This window comes from Athene cunicularia (assembly GCF_003259725.1).
Source record: "Athene cunicularia isolate RWA chromosome 6 unlocalized genomic scaffold, athCun1 chr6_part2, whole genome shotgun sequence".
NCBI lineage: Eukaryota > Metazoa > Chordata > Aves > Strigiformes > Strigidae > Athene > Athene cunicularia.
The window spans coordinates 10641689-10662533 of NW_020799106.1; the positions used below are offsets into that span (position 1 = coordinate 10641689).

Here is a 20845-nt window from a genome sequence, read left to right on the forward strand (position 1 = left end):
AGAGCTGAGCAGCATGTGCAAAGCAGAGGAGCCCTGGCACGAGGCTGGGAAAACCTCCCTATCCCCCAGGCTTGGAGACTGAAAGCCAGCAAATTGGGCAGATCCTTCCCAAACTAACTCCTGATCGCTTTTTCTGGGCCAATATTGGGCAGAAAATTAACAGGGTGGGCTGCTCTATGTGCACCCATGCCCACACGTCATCTGCCAGCAAGAGTAACCACCAGGACCAAGAGGCTGCTGCTGAAAGCCATCTGCAGACAAGTTGGGGGACTCCCGCTGGCTCCCAAACCTGTCTAGAGATGTGCTTAGTTATTTAAACAAGGCGGCGGAGCAGACGTGCAGAGGGTGTCACGTCCAAACCCTGGTGCTCACCCCTTCCCTGCCAAGCCTACAGTGCACACGGACAACTAGTGGCAGAAATGACCTTTAAGAGGATGCGCCAGTGCTGGAACAATCTATGTTAATTTTCTACAAGGAAGATGTGTGTTCCTGCCAGGTCACAGAGGAGGTGCATGGGAACACCATGCTGTGTGACACGAAGGGTTCATCTCTAATCTGGTTGCCTGGCTGTGGAAGGAGTTCTTATTGAACGGTTAAATAGAAGCGTAAGTCCTTCCAGCAAATATCTGCTGCCAATATCCACTGAACTGGATAGGAAAAGCTGCTGAAACAGGAACTCATGGTGGCTTGTCTTGAGGGAGCACTCTGATACCCCAGCACCAGAAGGACCAGACAAGGGGCAATACACTGAGCTGCCCCTTTAAGAAAAGCAGAAGCAGGGAGGTTAATAAGGGTTAGTTTCTCTTTTCAGAGTATGGAAAAGCAAAGGGATCCTTGTCCTTGCTTGACTTGTGCTTCTCAAAAATCTCCCATCCCTGTGTTTTAAGTCTTAAAACTTTCCCTACTTGGAAGGACTAAAAGTTAAATTGAGATGAACCTCAGTGACATCAAAATCCACCCTCCTGGCAAAGATCTGGGCTTCTGTTTGTCCAGGACTCAGACAACTGCCAGGTCCTTCTCCACCTTAAGCTGTCCTTTTCCAGCCTTTTCTGGTGGAAATCCTCCTTTCAAATTTCAGCCTCCTGGAAACTGAGCTGGATGCGTTAAGGTTTACTCCTCCACACACAAACCAGGCTCCTGTCCACCCTCCTACAGATGCCCTCAAACTAAACCACTCAATGTTCAGTCACAAGTCAAGAGAAGATGGTTGTACTGGCATGACGTGGGAAGCGCCATTAGTTCCCTTTGCTTTCATCAAGGCAGCACCACCACCAGATCTCAGCTCTCACTGACTTCACGCTCCACACTGGCACAAGTGGGCTGCGCTCAGCTCTCTGAGGGGCAGTGGTAAAGGTCCACATGCACCCCAGGAGCACCAGCTTCACTACCCAAGGTAGCCGCACACAGCCCACCCGTGCCCCAGGGCAAGGGGACAATGTACCTGGTGCTTCAGCCTCTATTTGGGCCCCTGGAAGTTGCCCAAAGATCTCGGCCCAGAAATAGTTTAAAACATGGGTGTTCAAAGCCTCCAGGAGACAACCATCAGCCCTGGGCTACACTTCTCCAGGAAGCAAAGGCCAAAGAATTGCTGTTGATGTACCATACCTGAGTGGTTTGGGGGAAACAGCTGGAGGGGGGAAACTCAAGACCCCCAGTCATTAGCACAACCCTAACCAAGGAGCAGCTGCACCCCAGGCACCCAGCCCTGCAGCGTTAGCGCCAGCACAAGCCATCACCCATCTTACAGAGCTGGTGCTGCGGGCAGGTACTCGCAGGGGAGGAGAATAAGGCAGCAAAAGCACTACAGTCTGGAGTTAACTGACAGTTTTGCCCTGGGTCTAGCCCCCTGGTCCCCCGTTACAGCCTAGGCAGGCCCCTGAGCAACGCCACACTGCTGAGCTCCACGTCCCTGCCTGCCCAGGCTTATTTCTCCAGATAGCATGCTTTGCCAAAGCACAGCTCTGATGTCACAAAAACAAAACCAAGTTTAGGCCAGGTCCATGCAGTAAGTCAGACACTACAATGCAGAATTCAGCAGATTTCATTTAATGTCATGTGCATATATCCATACATTTACTTATGTCAATGGTTTTGATGTGCGTGATGCCAGGTCTTGAAAAATCTACTCGTTCATTTACATCTGGGAGCGTTAATTCTATCAAGCAATCATCTGGGGGTGTTTCCTTTTTTTAAAAATCAGCTTTCAACCACATCGCTGCAAAGATAATACCATGAATTGAAGGTAAAGCATGCAGAGCTGATCCCTAAAATTCGCAGACAGCTCTGCAAACACTGTTGCAAAGGGTTTTGCCAAGAAGCATGGGGCACAAAGAAACCCCCTCCCTCCCAGGGGGAGAGAGAGAGAACTGATAAGAAACAGGTTCCTCTTGTTCAGCATCCCAAGCAACAGCGAGACAAAGCAGCACAAGTAACACCTCATCAATGCTTCAAGGAAGTGTTTGGCCAAGGCTGAGGAACAGGGTAGAGATGTAGAGACCAACCATCCTCCCCCCAGAAAATAAAAGAAGAAATAAATGACATTTTCACCACCACATACTCACACAATTTTTTTTTTTTTTGTCGTTTAAGTAACAGGACTGATAGTTCCTGGGGTCACGGATGTTTACCCTGCTATGCCCTCCGTCCCAGCAGTTTTGTGGTAGATTTTTCAAGCCCTGGTGATGGCTCCCAGGAAGGCTTCTCCTATCCGCTCCCGGCTCCCGCACGATCAGAATCTATTGCATAGCATTTATTTCAGATAAGGCACTGTTTTGCCCAATGCAAACAGCAATTCGAAATCAATGCAGTTTCCATACAATCCAAATTTGATGGCCTACAGTGCAATAACACATAAAATTAAAGGCAAGGTTTGGAAGAATAAACCCAGCTTTAAATTTAAACTTAACATTAAAAAGATAAAGGAAACTACATTTTTCAAAAGCCTTTTTATTTTCCTTCACCATTGTTGTTTTACAATACAAATATCACCTTGTGAATACACAAAAACCCTACAGAAGATAACTCTGCTTCACGTAAAATACAGAATGGATATATATATATTTATATATATATTTTCTCTTCTTCATTCTTTAAAAAAACTATTTTGTTATGCACATTGGCAAGTTTAGGATAGAATACTTCCCCAAACATACAGTATGTATGGTAGGAGTGAAACTTATAATTACATGCAGTTTCTGCACAAATATTTTAAAGAAATAGATTATCTTTGTTGTTTTGCAACAACATTTCAATACGGGATGGAGAAACCATTCGTAGTTCACTCAGTGATCATTTGTAAAATTCTTAAAAAACAGGAATTCATGGCTGTTTTTCTTTTTAAAATACAGCTACCAAGTAGACAATAAAGTGATACCTTTTAGTATGACCTGCCCACAATGTGTGAGCAAGATCGGACCCTTTATATTTGGTTTTTTTTCCCTACACATGGCAATTTCAACATTATAAGCAAATTTCCAGTTTAATTTAGCTATAAATGCAAAAATTAGTAATTATACAGTATATATAATTCTGCTTTTATGGAATACTTTATTTTAAATAAAAACATTAAAGACTGCCTACTGACCATACAATCAAGACAAGAAAGGCACTAGATACATAGACAAATCTCTCTCTCCCAAGAAGCATTTTCTTTATATTTTAACTCTCTATTCTCTGACATGTAAAAATCTTTTTAAATTTAATTTTCATACACATTTTGAAAAATAAAGTTAGGAAATACTTAGAAAATCACTTTACAATTTTTTTTTCTTTTTTTTTTTTTTTCCTTTCACTTTGACACAGTCACTGCAGATTCTACAAAATCCAGATTGCCAAACCTTTCTGTGTCTATCATCTTATTCGTAGCGCGGTGCAACAGGTAGAAAGATTTCTCAATTTTACCCAAGGCAGGTATTAGAAACCTTCATATAGTCATTTGCTTAGAAAATGGCTTACAGCCCAATCTTTGGGGCAAGAGATATGAAAAGTATGTTTTCCCAAGAAAATAATATGCTTTATTCCCAGATGTGACTGGAAAGACCAGAACTTATGATATAAAAGCTTTCATTTATGCTGTCGCATCATATACAAAGGAACATGGTGATGGGTAAATGTAAATCTCAAATCTATTAACAAGAAATGTATAACAGTGCATGATAAGTTAAATTTTCTTTATTGTTGTCCAACGCAGATCCTTTGGAGAGAAAAAAAGATCACAGTGCTTACCAGGTAACTGAATAGGTTAAGTCAAGGGAACCATTAAAAGAAAGGGTTAGGGAGCAGTTGATTTTTTTTTTTTATGGCATCTTCTCGTATGGAGTTCTTAGCACTTGGGACAGGTCCTTTCCCCCCTTTTGTCCGTTGACACGCTGTTATGTGTCGTTCACCAGGCGGCTGTATTTCACCTGCCTGCCCCGGTGCAGCACTGGCCAGGGGAAGGGCCAATGGTAGGAGCGAGGTACAATTCCTTGGACATTCTTTTCAAAGTACTGGAAGGGCTTGTACCACCAGACCCTTGCAAGGAGGTTAGTTTGGGAAGCTTCTTTTAGCACCTGCACAAAAATAATCAGAAAAAGAGAGAATTACAAAGGAGCACGTCACTGACTTGCACGACTTCGCTGCACGTCGCTTGCTACTGTTCATCTGGGGCGTCTTGCTTACAGCTGCTTCCAAAAATCTCTTGATATCTAGAAACACTTCCCAAATAGATCTGCATGGACAAAGATCAAGAGGAGCCAAGCTACTTTTCCATAACCTCTCTGTACGAACACACAAATTGCTGCTCCCAACTGAGGTTCACCCTTGTTTCCAAGCCCTCTGCTATTCAACGGTCTCACAGGAAAAGAATAAATGGCCCAAAAGATCAGTCTGTACTTTGGGAGTGAAAAAAAGTACCCAACCCAAAGCACAGCTGTTTCCTTAAGTAGCTCTGAAATTACATGAAGCTCAAGAATAACTTCAGAGCCTGGCTGTGTGCCTACAAGAGCAATGAGCAAGGCATGCCTCAGCCCATCCAGAGGAGGTAACAAACCCTGCCCTGCCCTCCACACGCTCTCAAACTGCCCCCACCCACCCTTTTTCTTCTCCTAGCCGTGAGCAAGCCACGGCCCAGACATGAGGAGTGGGCAGGCACTGGGGCAGTTAACCAACTACCCTGCTGCATCTTTTCAGCACCAGAGCAGGGAAGCGTTGTATCAGCCCACCAGAAAGTGCAAGCTTGTATGCTAAGCTTTCTTCCCATGTCATAAAAATCACATGTGAAATAAATACACTTTAGCCTTAGTGAGCTTTTGCTTTTAATTTTAAGGTCAGACACAAGCCACAGCCCTCTGCATGCAGAGCAGCATCAGGAAGAGAGACTAGCACACAAACATGTGCTCAGGTAAGGATCCAGGGGTCGGCATTTCCCAACATCTCAGCAGCTTAGGGAAGCAACGTCGAGCCATCTTCTGAGTCACACCATGCAGCAAAATAGGCACGTTCCCATACAGCGAGACAAAGGGCTTTTCTGAAGCAAGATGTCATTAGCACTCAAGATAATCCTGACTTCAGTAGCTGCCAGCTTGGAAGCACAGCCACTCAGCACCATTGTTTTGACAGAGGCCAGGAGCAAATTCAAAGCGTGGAAGTCTATCTGGTGGTGCATGACAAGAGTTATGAAGTCTGGGCACAGACTGCTATTGAACACAGCAGTTCTCTAACTGACTGAAAATCAAAATGCGTTCTTTGCAATTAGGGATTTGGTGGTAAAAACGTACCACAGGGCTTGACTGTGGCATACTGCTTCAAGTAGCATCAAAGCCACTGGAATAATATGACATGGTAGACAGAAGTCCTTGATATGATCTAAAAATCTGTACCATCACAGTATTAACAAGTTTCCTCTCATCATGTAGGTCTTTCTCAAACATAATTAACTGGAGTCATATGCAACAGATAAGCAAAATATCTTTCTCCATGTTGCACAGAAAATATTTGGACACCAATTTCCTGTTACAGACCTAAGAGTAAGTTTCTCTTAACTCACTAGGTCTTTCCCACAGATAACAGACTTGTGCATTTTCTCACACATTGCTCAGCATTGTAAGCTTGTCTCTTATTGATCTAGTTTACTGGCAGGAAAGAACAAAGAGAATGACACGAGACCTCATTGAAACTTCTTTCAACCTTTGAATCATTTACTGCAGCTCTCTGGTTAAGTAGTACAAACTCTGCTTTGCTCTCTCCCATCACGTGCTGCATCTCCTCCTAAGCAGCTCCTTGTTCTCAGTATTTCCTCATCACCCTAATTTCCACGCCTTCCCAGACATGGGCCTTAGGACAGGAGCAGCCCAAAGGAGAGCATTTCCCTTGGTGAGGGGAACTTTCCACCACTTGGAAACACTTTGAAAGACTGCTTCATTTTTAATGTGCCCTCATACCATTCTTCAAGAGACCTGTCATCTAACTAAAGGGCACAAGCCATGGGATACAAGGAAAACCCAACTGGTTTCAACAAATAAAATAAAAAAAAACCCAAGGCAAACAAACCTCACCACACCTAAATGTTTTGCTCTGCTATCACAAAACAGGCCAACTGGCCCAAATTCAGAAAGACTGCAAAAACTGAGGTTACACGGCAGAAGCACAGAGGCCTGCCTGTCTGCCTGGGCAGACCTTCAGGTATTTTTGTGGTCAAGACTCCAGGTGAACCCGACCAACGATGCCTCTTTCTTTTCTGCCAACCCAGTGTGAGGGGAGGGAAGAGAGGGATGCCCCACCAGACATGGGTGAGTCCACTCCTACTCCTTCAGAAAGTCTTAAGGCAAAGAGTGGATATCCGCCCACCACCGCACGACAGCGAGCGGACTGATGCGGATCCAAGGACTGGGAGAAACTCACTTGCTGGTTGGCCATTGTGTGATACCACCAGAAAAGTCTTGTAGTGATGTAGTAAGCCACCACCACGTCCACAGTGTAGTGGTCATGAGCAAGGAGGATGCAGAACATCCCAATCATGCTGAGTGCCCAGCAAAGCCAGTGATACCACCAGAGTCGTCGTGGGGAATCTGGAAAGAAGCACAAGCAGTGATTATTCCAAAGTGTAATGTTATCAGTGTAATTGCTGTAATTAGCAGAGGATGTGGACCACAACCCTGGGTGGGTAGTGCATTAAGATTAAGAGCAAGATTGCAGAGATCACAAAATAAGTATCATTCCCTTAAGGTTTAACTTAAAATTGTACTCAGTGATAATCAGATCCTTCGAAAATCGAAAGGTTATGAAATCATTGAGAAACAGTCCCGATACATAACAATATAATATACCCTGATCGGTAAAATTAACCAGTTGTATTTCAATATTGATTCAACATAGATGGCAATCCATCCCTCCTGCCTTTCATAAAAGGTACATGCATACATTAAGTCCTGATTCTTGCAAAATGAGCAACCTTGCATTTAGCATGGCACTCATCTCTAGATTAGGAGACATAGAGCTGAAATACCATCCAGCAGGCAGGGTGCAATGAAGGCGTCAAGCATGTTTTAAATAAATTTTTTTCGAAATAAAATGCTTAATTCAGACATCTACATGGTGAAGTGGTTTATTTTGTCTCCAAAGTTTTCTTCTTCAGTAAGTCCTAAGTCTTTACAGTTCTATTATTTTTATTTAATTGAAAAAGCGTGCATGTAATTGTATTTGCCGATCAACAGCACAACAATAATTCTTCAATTAGCAAGGAATTATACAACAGGAAATTCCAAATTAATGTAACAAACTTACACTCTTTGATAAATAAGTATGTAAGAGTTAATATGACGGTGTGACCGCTGTACAGATAGTCGCCGCACATGTTGTGGGATCCTGTGATGGACAATCCCCCACCAGCAATCAGTTTCATTATCCTTCGCAGATGAGATTCCCAGTCTCCAAAAAGCTGGTGGAAGAACACAAAAGCACAGTAAAATATTAGTGCTAACCTTTCAGAGTTTAAAGCGATGGTGTTAGACAGCAACTCTGCCCTTCAGTTATTCTTTTTGCTTTGATACCCAAGATCAATTAATCAGTGAATCTGAGACATGAGTTTATTTTTTTAATTGATACTTTGCATCTATTACAGCTAGTGTGACAGGCCATATGCACCTCCCTCCATTTGTCTAAAATACTATTTTATTTGAAGTATTCAATGTATGAAGAATCAAGGACATTCTTACAATTTCCCTATAAACACAATATCCCAAAGGACTACTGTTTTTTCCTACACTCACAATATAGACTGAAAAGACATGGAAAAAAGGCAATTCTATTTAGACACATATTAGTTTATGTATACATGTGTGTAAAAACTCTTTACACCGGGTCACTTCAAGTCGCAGTGAAAAACATGTCATCTTTCCAGTGTAATACCAAGGCAAAAAAATGGTCCAAAAGTTGTTAAACTCCTGCCAGTGGCTACACTCAGAGTGCTACGCTTCTGGTAAAACAGGTAACTGAGCAAAAGTTTTCAATTTTATTTATAAGTACTTATTGCTGGTACCATGTAAACGCGTAATCTTTCTCACAGGTTTTCTTGGCAGCCTTTGCTCATGTTTGTGGCTGTGCAGGAAAATTATTTTTAGTGAGAATCTTCAAGCAGAACTAATGGGTTCAGATCTCTTTATTCATTATATTCTTACACTGGGATACACAGTGGGCATGTGTGTGTGTATATATATATATATGTGTGTGTGTGTGTGTGTGTGTGTGTGTATATATATATATATATATATATATATATATATATATATGAATGTCACATACATACAGTGAGGTTCAGAATAAAGACTCTTGGAAAACCTACAACTTCTATAATAGTCTCAAAAATCCAGCTTCACCAATAAAAAGAATTGAAAATATTTCCAGCTATAGCTAGAATTTTGCCATGTTCTCTAAACATCTGTTTTTCCTTCTGTTCAAGTGGCAATGTACTCTAAAATAAATCAAGCTTAATTTAATTCATCTTGTTCATAATAGCACAGGCCCTACAGATGATAATCCAACAGAAAACGCAATGAACTGCCCAAGCCATACATCCAGCTGCTGAAACCCAGACTCAACACACAGAAGAGAGTATCTTACTCCAAACTCTAAGGCCTCCCACCAGCCTGACTTGGAAAGTCTTCAAAATCGTTTCTTTCCACTTCACGTTTCAAAAGAAACATATATGGTGTTTGTCAGAGAATGGTGCCAAACTTCTGTGCTGGCCTTAACTCCCACAGTCCGTGTAGGCGATGGGGATGTCCCTCCACACCCGGTGGATTTGCTCTGACCCAGCTCCAACCCATGATGATGGCTCCGAGGGCACTTCTGAAAAAATGTCAATTTGCCTTAGGAAAGCCAAATTGAAGCAAATCAAGACCTTCTGGTGGGGACACCTCTTTCCTTCCTTCCAGGTGACTGAAGGGCAACTGGTACTGTCCCAACACTCTGCTTTTGCTGCTCCCAGCTCTAAAACAAGCCCAAATGTTAAAGAAATCCACAAAGAAAGTGTACACTGTGGGACAAGCGTGACCAGGATGTACTCAGCACCTCCAGGACCCAGAGAGAAACAGGAACCATTTGAGCTCAACAAAGCAGGACTAATGGATCAATGCATGTGACTACACAGGTGCTGGATCCTCACCTCATTTTATGAGGTTTTAAAATCCATGGTAACCATTTAACAGTCAGAAGGAAACATAGATCCTCCCAGCTGGCCATTATAGGCATGTTTTATTTTATTTTAAAGCTCAGTCTTGCTTTAAGAAGTAGAAATTACTTTCTGACATATTTAAACAGGGTCTTTGCAGGAATTAAACACTTCCTGCTAACAGTTTCTTACAAAATATTAAAATAATGCTCCCCAAAGCCCACTCTTCACAATCACATATAACTCAAAAAGGTGTGGGGAGGTTATTCTTTTCCCACCAGTATATTTATACTTTTCAAGAAAGCTTAGTCTTATCAGGGCAATAGAAGAGCAAAACATAGGCTTGTCTTTGAGTCATGAGGCAGACTTGCCAAGACTGTAAACTTAAAAAAAAAAATGGCACTTACTTCAGCCCATAAATATCTGTGCTTTCTTTTTTAATTTCATAATGGTTGACTGATCAAATACAATGTTGACTCCTCTCCCACTCACTTCTCTTTACCAAAGACCTCAGTCCCTCAGAAAGCCACACGTAGCTTGGCAAACGTTCTGCCTTGTCAAACAACCGGTTGGCTTTACTTCCCTGAGGAACCGAAGCATTTTGTCTTTGTTTATATACACCAGCAATACTCTGAAACAGCGACAGCACGTGTACCTAGTTGAATCAGAATTTTACTATCTGTAAACCAGTGATTTTACTACCTGTCATCTAACTAATGGCTGTGCACACAAAGCCACTGAACTGTGTATGCAGAAATTACCGTTTTTCCCCCTTTTCTCCTGCTTAGATCAAGCTATAGCACAGACAACCCCAGGGTGGGCACAGAGATGAACCACTATGGAGAAAAAGCACTTGTGTCTAACATGTGAACCTTGTTGCCTCCCATAAAAGTCCAGTCTGTGTTAAACTGCATTTCCCTGCCACAAACAGCACGTTGCAGTAAGGACCACGCTTACACCAATGCCTGTGTGATAGGAGGTGGATGCAACACCACCATCCCCATCCCATCTCCACCCCCAGCTCGTGAATTACCCCTCAAGGCTGACTACAAGGGTCTTGCCTAAGCACCTCTGTCTCAGTAGCATAGTTTCAGCCACAGCTCTCACAAGCCCATTTTATTCCTTGGCACAACAAACAGGAGTCAGTGCTAGATCAGGGAGGAGGTGGCAAGTCCTTGTGCTATCACAAATGCAAAAATACATGCAGGGACAAATGGCTGCAAAGGAGAGAGCCTTAGAAAAGTCTCTCTGGGACATTTTCAAATACAAATCATACTTGGATTTGACACACTGAAGTGCTTAGAAATAAACGAGTCACATGTGGCACCTACACAGGTTGCACACCTTAGGACTGCTTCGGTGGAGACAGAAAAATGCTGATGGTACAAATTAGCTGAAAATGATATAGAAATTGAATAGATTAGCACTTCGAAAAGGGTATGAATGCCTACACTGCCCCGAAGCAACCGTCAACACCTTCACCAAGAAGGAAGCTGATGATCTGCAGAAGGACATCCCCATTATGTCAAACTGGTATTTTCAAATTAGTAGCAACTATTGAGAAAGTGTTGCTCATAGTTTTGGTAACAGCAGGACAAAGGACAAACACATAGATTAAAACATGGCAAGGCAGCAAAAAAAGCTTACCTTTGGAGAACACTTGAAATGCATGCCAGGTACTGGGAGTGTAGTCACATACATTGTAATACACCGATACAGGTATAGTGTGCCAACTATACAGAAAAACCTTCTGCTAATTATAGACCTAGAAGGGGGGAAAAAAAAAAAAGAGTAAAAAAATAAGGAGGTCAGTCAATGCAAACAAAATATGCAAAAGTAAATAAAATGACTGTTCTCTTCTGGATGCTTTTGAAACTTGTGTTTACACCTGAGAATGCTGCATTACTTTACAAATAGTCCCACACTTTTCAGGTCAGAAACACAAGAGCAACTCAACTAACATTACCCACTAAGGTGCAGATTACAGGAAATATAAGAATTAGAATACAAAAGCCATTGCAGATTTAGTGTTGAAGACACTGGAAGGGATTTCATGCCCCACACCCCTCCATTAGCTTTGAGAGGTCACTAATTTTCTATTCAAGGCAGGGGATAAAGTTACACTATTTTCATTTTAAGATGAAAAGCAGTAAGTTAGTATTAGCTGACACACACATGTAGTAATTACAAAGGGCTGCTTGAGAAGAAATAGCCTGTATGAATGAAACAAGTGAGAACCACCTCCCCTGAGCAGCACTGAAGAGGAAGCAATTCACATTCCAACAGAACCCCCAAAATACAAACTCAGAGCTGCGTTGGCTACAGGACAGGGTATTTTCACAGGAATCCACTTTCAAGGCAAGCAGCCATAGCTGCAAAGAGATTTATTCACTGAGGGCTGCCAGCAAGTCGCTGATGTACGCAGAGCATGCAGATGCAATTCTGGGGTACCACGTTGCAGTTCTGCAAAGCCAGCAAGAGCACATGGGGTAAAGAGCTGCAGCTTCGACCCAGGAGGGACAGCCAGCCCCAAAACTGGCCCATGCAGTTTCACTGCTACGTACCATCTAATAACATCACAAGGAAAGAGCTACAACTACGACAATTAAACCCCATCCGGCACATCCACCAGGACAGGAGCAACCTCTATTTTGAGCTCACACAGAGTTCAGCAAAGAGAAATTGCTGCCAGCATTACAAAAAAATCAAGGTCAAATACAGTTACAGAAGTTTCTGACCTTAACCACATCAACCCTTTGTGTCCTGCTGGTTACAGACCCCGTTGGCTTTGGTTGATTTTAAATTGTTATTTACAAGTACAATCATTTGGGGAATACAAGGGTTACAACACAAGCTGCAATTCTGGCATTCATTTGTTGCTATTTTGAAGCATTCACTTTTTACAAAAAATAGTATTTCTATCAAGCAGAGCTCTCTTGAAGCTCAAAATCGGTCATCTCTTATTTTTAATAGCTTTTGGCAGAGTTATTAAACTGTAGTGCTCCACTCTCGGTGGAGTACGACTTTGCAGTGCCAGATCAATAACAACTTGATTGTCTTAATTTATCAGAAAAGCTTCAACTATTACAGTGTAAATGCACGTTGCGCTCAAGTTCTCACTGCTACTGAAACACAATATTTCATAATTTTTCTTCCCCCTCTTGGTGTAAACATGGACAAAGCTGGGAGATAAAAATTATAATTTATTAATGGAGCTTCATGGACTGAAATTCAATAGTAGAAGGCACCATGCCACTGGGGCACAGGTTTCCCTCTGCATTTTCTATGGGGAATTCTTCTCTTGGAAGGGTGATCCAATGAAGATCTCACACTTGTGCCTGGCTTTTATAACCAGACACAAACTTGCTTTACTTTATAACCTGGTATAAAGACAAACAGGAGCGCTGGGGATTGAAGGCTAAGCAGCACTGTATTTCAAGAGACCAAAGAAGTGGCAGTGTTCTATGGAGCACTGAACTATTTTAAAATTTTCATTAAAATTACACAAGAACCTACATGGTTTAGCTGAATTTAGCATATTTTAGCTTAGTAAAGTCTGCATCAAAGTGCTCTGTACTGTAGTATTAAAAAAAATATTAAAAGCCTCATATTTTCCCTTCTCAAAAGGATTTGATAGTGTGTGTGCATGTGTGATTATGAGCCAGCTAGCAAGTACAACCTCTAAGCTTATTACTGGCCAAGACAATTTGTATTACACTATCCAATCCTCACCTAATGCAGGCAGTGAGCACTCTGCTTTCTCAATCCCATGCAGCTGCGTGCAGGCTGAATCAGATGTCAAGCATGGCCAAAACCCAGCATCGTACTTCTCCCAAAACATCTGGGAATGCTTCCCAGAGAAGTTAATTCTGCCTCGGCAGCGTGCCTGGACTCATCAAACTCCCCACGGTGTCTGTGGAAAAAGGCTTGGGCAGACGGGAGTCCCCAGCCAAGGGCTGCACATCCACCCTGCTCCTGCTTTCTGGTGAGAAACCAACCCAACCCGCTGCCGTGGACAGTAATCTGTATGGATGTTCAAAGACAGCTGTCACCAGTCTCCTCACACCAAATCTAGTGCCTTGCCCTGAAGCCAACCAGAAACTCCAGTCTCTACCTGAAGGTAAAACTAATTTTCAGGCCAGAAGGCAGTAACAGGGGCCAAGGAAAACCCTGCACTGTGGCTAGCTGGACAGACACACCCAAAACCCTCTTCCATTTTGACCGCAACTTTACAGTTCAAAGACAACACATAGGTCCTATTCAGAATCATCATGCAATCCCTGGACTAAACAAGGAAGACCTGAGTGATCAGTATCATGAATGACACAGCTTTATCATCCTTCATTGCTTGGGAGAACAGCAGGCTCAGCTTGGATGAAATCAGGTTATAGGCAAATAACAGATCTGGTAGGATAAGCAGTGGGAAATTAACTGCTTGGCAAAGAAAAGCATTTCAAAAAGTCTGAAACTATGAAACTGCCTCTTTCAGTCAAAGGTTCAACCCAGGCACTGACTGCAATCCAGCCCATGGGTAACAATGCTGCCAGTTCACCGGTGACTCTGAGCTTGCACTTGGAGACATCCCTGAATGGTTATCTCTATCACCTGAAGAGGTGAGGAACCAGGTCTCACCCTGCCCAGCAATCACCTGGCTTCACATCTTATCTTCAGATCTTGAATGGAGTGTGGCAATGGCTACCCTGACACCATCAGAGTTCAGAGAAGTGAGGAAGGTCCAGCTGTCTTAAATCCCTCTCTTCATTCTTGAACCAAGTTTCAAAGGGAGATGATAAACCATGCCACAAACATGATTCAGCTCTTTTTATAACATCTAAGTGATTCACCATCCAAAGCCACAAGGATGAGGTTCTCCAGATAAAGCCACCTCACTGGGTTCCTGTTCCTGTGAGCACCTCTCCTGCTCTTCCCTTTCTGCTGCCTACCCACAGCTTGGGTCTCTTGGACTTCTGATACCTCCACTCACTGACATAAAGAAAAAAAAAAAAGGACTTTTGATCTTCAAAGCATTACACGAGCAGTACACGCACACTGACCTGCACTGCCCAGCTATTCTAGGGCTGATAATGGGAACGGAAAGCTGCGACTCCCTGACATCTTCCCCTAACACCAGAAAGAGCCTTTCTATAACAAGTAAAAACAAACACATCAAAGCAAATTGGTGGGGTGGGGGAAATCTTCATATCTATCAACAATACCAACATACTTTATCATCACGTCAATCCACATCCCTCTGCTTTGAAATCTCCAAGGACCTTATGGATTCTGCTGTTCTTAATCTAAAGACTCTGCCCTTTTCCATCACAGGGTGTTCGATCCCTCACACTGCCCTATTAACCTGACACCCCACTCCTGAGAGCAATCCCATGCCACCTTCTCTAGGTGCTTCCCTTGGTTTTGAGCAACGTTTATGTTCAGAGATCCCAACAAAGTTAACGGTCCCCTACGTTCACTGTAGGCAGCTGGAGGAGCGGGGAGAAAAGCTGGAGTGCAGATGGTGTAGCACTACAGCTACCAACATAAGAGGGATACTGAAGCTTACAGCCATAAAAACACCAAGAGCCCAACCCAGGGTAATCCTTCCTCCTGTACATATGTGCACATTTGAGAAATTAAAAAAAAAATAAAAATAAAAAAAAAAATCCACAGATTCTTACCATTCTATGCAACAATATAATAAACAACTAAAATAAACACCACTCTAGAAACTTTCCTTTACATCTGTAAAAGTGTACAATGGTTTTAAAATGTCACCTGATAAAATACATCAAATAGTATAAAGCAGCAGAAAAGATGAATAAACCATCCTCTCAGTCTTGTGGATTACTTAAACATTTGTCACCATCCTAAGGAAATCCACAGCTGTGTCCTGCCCCAGCTTAGCAATTCTCTTTCCAAGCTGCCTGCACCTTATGAAACTGGTGAACCACATGCTGACATTTAAGTTTTAATGGTTTTCTCCATTATAAGGGCAAGTGATCCAGTGGCCTCTGCTTTTATTTCTTTTAAATAGGACAGTCTGTAATTCTAAGGTCATTACAGAGTTCTGTGAATTGCAGGATCTTTTATTTCACACGGTGGGGCCCAAATTACATCCCTTCCTCAGTTTCCTGCACAGGAGTCACAAAAAGGCGTCGGTGAACAGGTAAGGAATGAGATGTTGTATTAGCAGAGAAGAGAAGAGAAGACCCTCTGTGGGCTGGGCAGCTGTGGGGACATGCTTTTGAAAGGAAGTGTGATATGCCACTTCATACTGCTTAAAGCCACTTGACTTTGAACACTTTGTGCCCAGCCAAGGCAGCACAACGATTTCTATCAGGCACTCATGGTAAGGAAGCCCAAGGTGTGGATTTATGGCAGTATAAACAGCCTCAGGTAAGCATCTCCACGCACTCTGTAGAGGGTAAGCAGTAGGTTACTTCTACTGGCAGGCAAATTCATCCTTATGACCAGTATAAGCAAGGAAGCAGATAACCGCTAAGACCTTGCAAATTCATTACATATCTATGCTTTTGCATATTTTATAATCAGCTTTTGACATACTTTGTGTTTGACATCACCTGTCCCATCTAATGTCAAGCAGAAAATGTATTTCAACACTTTTACTGCAGCACTGTTTAGGTGCACGGACTAAACCACTGCCTGTTGGTTTTTACTAAGAAATCTTGTCTAAGATTTTATCATAATTGTAATGTAGGACTTTACATCAGGCAAACTACAGAGACACTAAATCAATCCCAAGTCTGGTTCGCAGCCATACTCACTACAGTGTGAGCTGTGCTCCCTCTGAACAGACAGGACAGTTAACTGAGTTAGGAACATCATTACAGCCAATTCATGGCTTTTCACACGTGAAAAGGGTTCAGATTAGTTGTGCAGGCAAAAAAGACCAGGGCTATTTCTTAGTTCCTTAAACAGCAGTTAGACTGAACTTCTCCCTTCTGTGCAAACATCCCACACAAACTGCAGTTTGCTTGTGGCATGGTATCTATTTCAGTCTGGGAACCCAAAATCAGAAAGATCAGAAGCAGCGTCATTTTATTTGGATATAAACCAGAATCTGACCTCCAAAAGCTGCCAAAAGGATACCCTAGCACTCCATTTTCAAAAGGTTTTACTTACTTGTATTTTAAGAGCAGCCACTGAACAAACCACAGTCCTACAAGGATCATGCCATTGATTTCACAAATAGAAAAAGCCCATTGCACCCGATCAAAGCGATCAAAAAATGCATCTGGTAGGGGAGGCTGCACCTCCTTGGGAGGCACTCGTTCATGAACGACTGAGATAGTCACTGTGGTAAAGATGAAACAAAAAAGTGCATAAATAAAAGCCAGGAAAGTCTTGCCCCATTCCATAGGATATTGCGAGCGTTCTGGCTCTGGCATGGGGATCTTTATCATCTCCTTCTTATAACCATTTGGCATCCCGTTCAGCTTCATTTTACTGCTAAAGCCATTCTCGCGTGTGGTGTTGCTGATGTGAATGTGACCATTGACATGCCCGTTTTTGTGAGCCTCGATGTGGTGAGCCATTTTTAAAGTTTCAATCATGTGCAATAGCCGCTGTCCGCTGTCAGAAGAAACCCGGGAAAGAGGCGTCTTCTTAAAATCCTCCTCCGTGAGGTTGATCAAATCCTGCCCTGTGAAGCTCTTTAATGGTTCACAATACTCCGGCACAGCATTTTCTGTTAGCCAATTCGTCACCTCCTCAGGTGACCAGAACACCACTTCTTTCATCTCGCCAGGCAGCCGGGGCAGTCTGACATCGATTTTAAATTGGGCAGCAGTCACTGCGACTCCAGCGCATCAGAAAGCTCCTCCTTGGCTTCATCTTGTCCAAGGAAGCAGTTTGGCAAGAGGCAAGTCCCTGTCTCTAACCATCCGATATGAGCATCCAGGTGCTGTGGCAAGCATAGGAAACAGTTCACTTCATATTCGTGTTGGCATTCTTCCTAGGGAGGAGAAAAACCCAAAAACAGTCATTAGGACGGCATTTACCAATAGTTTGCAGTTCATGTTTAAAGACAAAATTACTGCAAAAGAGTAGCTAGACTCTGGCATGGAAAAGACTAACTGATTTGAGCTCTAGCCTTGTACACACAGCGCTGCCCTTTCCCAGCTTGCTACTGATTTCTCAAGGGCTGTAACAGTTTTGTATTACAAACATCACTTTGCTCCTGTGGGAAGGACTTCTTCCTGCTCTGTATTTACTAAATTTTCTATTACTATGCAGCTCTGGTCCATAGCCAGTACCCGAACTACTCTTAAAATCATAATACTAGGGGATTTAAGGATCTACAGAGCACATGTTTAGTGTTATACATGTCACAAACCTTCGCTCCTCCTTACAGACTGGTGGTATTCTAATGCAATGTGTTGCACCTAGTTATTGAATAGGAAGCCTGGTTTTGTTCTGCAAGGCAAAAATATCTAGTGTGCCACAAAACCCACTTTTCTACAGGTCAGCAACACACACACACAAAAATATCATGTAGATAAGCAAGGTTATATTCTCTGGACTAAAGCATCAACAGGAAAATGAATGCCCAAACAGGTTAGTTTGAAAATAAACAGAAACATTTAGGTTTGCAGGACTGTAGCAGATGTTGAGCAGCTCTTTAAGGCAGATTTTATGGTTTCCATGGTATATAGCTACAATTCAAACAAATGTTTGTCATTGGCTAAAAAAGGAACCAGCAGAAAAATGAAAGTAAAGCTTTTTTTAAAAAAAGAAAATGGAATTAGGTAATGAACTTCTACACCCAATTCATTACAAAAATAGCTTAGAAAAGCTGATCACTTCCAATACACAAAGTACAGGAAAACAGATGTTACTTGCTGGAACCTCTTCCTTCATTTTTTAGACAGAAAAATCCTTAGCATGAAGTGGCTATCACGTGGCAAGGAACACCACCAGCAAATTCCCAGGTTTGAGATGTTTATTCAGTGAACAAACAAAAAATCATCCTCCCCAGAGCAGAGGGGAAAACAGTGCAAACGCCTGTGTCCAGCCTGCCATCCCACAGACCAGGGATGGCTTCTGCAGGAGGCTGCAGCACTGTAAACACAAAGTGACCTAAAGAAAGTAACAGCATGGGGAAAAGGCACTTCCGAGTCATATCATGCCTTTATCAGCTTAAGTAATATTTTTAGCCTTTTGCAAGCTACCAGTTGTTTGTGTTCCATCACAGGGAGTAAAGTTGACATTGAGGAAAACAAAAATAACCTACGCTACTGGCACAATTTGTGTAGAAGAAGTAGAAAACAGATACAGAGCTAGCTCCTCCTATGCAAAATGTGACCATTCCACAGAAACGTGTTTTTTTGGCCTGTTACGTCTAAACTGAGAGTGAAACACAAAGTGCAGTTTTTAATCTGTTTCCCCATGGAATGAACCAGGTCTCGTGATGGAGAAAAGAAAAAGCTCTGGACCATGGACTGGCAGCAGATTGCACCTGCCACCTCTCACTTGCTGGGCACACCATGCCTGAGCACTTATTTAAATCCATGGAGCAAACATCACAATGAATATTCCCCTTTGTGAATATCTGCACTGTTTTAAAACAGCAGAAGAGAGGATACAGCTCTATTTTCTTTCGTTCTTTCTTTCTTTTTTCAGTGTGATTATATGTGCTGAGGAAGGCTTTTAGCCACAGACCACTTCATTATTCAAACTGTGTTTAGCAAATCGGTATTCAGTTACACAGCTCTGAACATGGAAAAAAAAGGATGGATTGAATTATGCATGTTAACCCACATTAGAAACTCCTACAAGACTCTGACTGAAGCAGAGCAGCTCAGCTCTCCACTACACTAGTCTCCACTGTACTCACGGTAGTCAGAGGGCCCCTGAAATCCTGGGTCTGGCACCAGCCGCAGCACAAAGCTCAAGCAAGAGCCCTGCATCCTTACTCCATGCCAGGGAGCGTTGGTGACACCAGCAGTCACCAGAAGGTGTTTTGCCTCCAGCTCCCCATTTGCCTCATTCTGTGTGTTAAGGGCAATGTCAGCCCTGAGCTACCTTGCTTACTAATGCCTGTGACTCGACTCGCTCACTGCAGATCAAGGAGATGGAAACACCATGGCCTTTTGGATATCCACAATGTTTCAGAATCACAGAATCATCTCGGTTGGAAAATATCTTGAATATCATCTCGTCCAACCATTAACCTCATACTGACTGTTCTCAAAACGGTCTCAAGTGATAAACCAGTAATTCACAACTCAAGGAACTGCTGTCTGTGTGAAGGAAAACGCAACACACTTTCACACTTGTCCTAGGGTCAAAACTCAGGTTGAAATACATGATATTGAAGCACCAGAAACTGTGCAGCATAAATTCACAACTAACACTAACAGACTTCTCTATGGGCTTGCTGTTTCGCAGGGTAGTGCCTTACAATCTTGATAAAGCCAAAGTAATTTATTTTTTAATCCTGTTACAACACCTGGGCTCTCAGCCTGCAGCAGGACCTCACTTTCCTTTGCCGTTTAACAGCTACATCGGCTGCCTCTCCAAGTTCTGCTTTACAAATTCAGCATGGCTTTGGGGTTGTTGGAGCACTCTGCGTACACCACGAGGTGGGGCAATATTAAACCTTTTTCATTTTAAACTGGAGTGACTGAATCACAGTTTCCCAAACCACTCGAAAAGGAGGAAAGCAGACTGTTAGCCGTCATACTCCTTGACATACCAGCCTTTCTGTCCAGCCCCTGACAACATGCCACAAGCCTCCTGCGTGCTTAAGGATTCAGGATCCTAAAGAGATAGTGCATTCATCAGTGTTCAAGAACATGTAGCCAACCTTCAAATTACATCTCCTTATTTACCATGCCACAGCTAAGCTAGCAGGTTTTAAGATGCGCTCTGTGTGGAGCCTAAAAGAACAACAGGGGAAAAAAAAAAAAAATCTGTTGTCAGCTGCAAATATTACTTTGATACTGGCACAAGAGTCATAATATGGTGGTGTAACTCCATGATACCTGGCCTGGCAGTGTTAAGAGAAATAGCATATTTATGTGTCTTGCAGTAAAACTGCAGGTTTTGACAATATCGCTAAAAACTACAATCAATTCAGAAATTTGCTCATGCTTTAAACTCACCATCAGTACTGCTACTAAAGAAATCATACTGAAGAATAAACATTGCTCAACCCCAATTTTTGTATCTTTATGGAAT

The 20845-nt window shown here is 42.6% G+C and overlaps 1 protein-coding gene across 8 annotated transcripts in view; it reads right to left on the reverse strand.

The window, feature by feature from the left end:
- Positions 1–2930: 2930 nt before the first annotated feature.
- Positions 2931–20845, reverse strand: part of SGMS1 (sphingomyelin synthase 1) — a 67598-nt gene continuing 49683 nt past the window's right edge. For all 8 annotated transcript variants that reach the window (XM_026851905.1, XM_026851901.1, XM_026851908.1 and 5 more), the window contains exons 2-6: positions 16787–17618; positions 11294–11411; positions 7762–7915; positions 6880–7046; positions 2931–4550 (exon numbers count right to left, since the gene is read on the reverse strand). In XM_026851905.1, coding sequence (XP_026707706.1) covers positions 4371–4550; positions 6880–7046; positions 7762–7915; positions 11294–11411; positions 16787–17403 — 1236 coding nt within the window. In that variant the 5' untranslated portion in view covers positions 17404–17618 and the 3' untranslated portion in view covers positions 2931–4370. The remainder of the gene's footprint in view (positions 4551–6879; positions 7047–7761; positions 7916–11293; positions 11412–16786; positions 17619–20845) is intronic.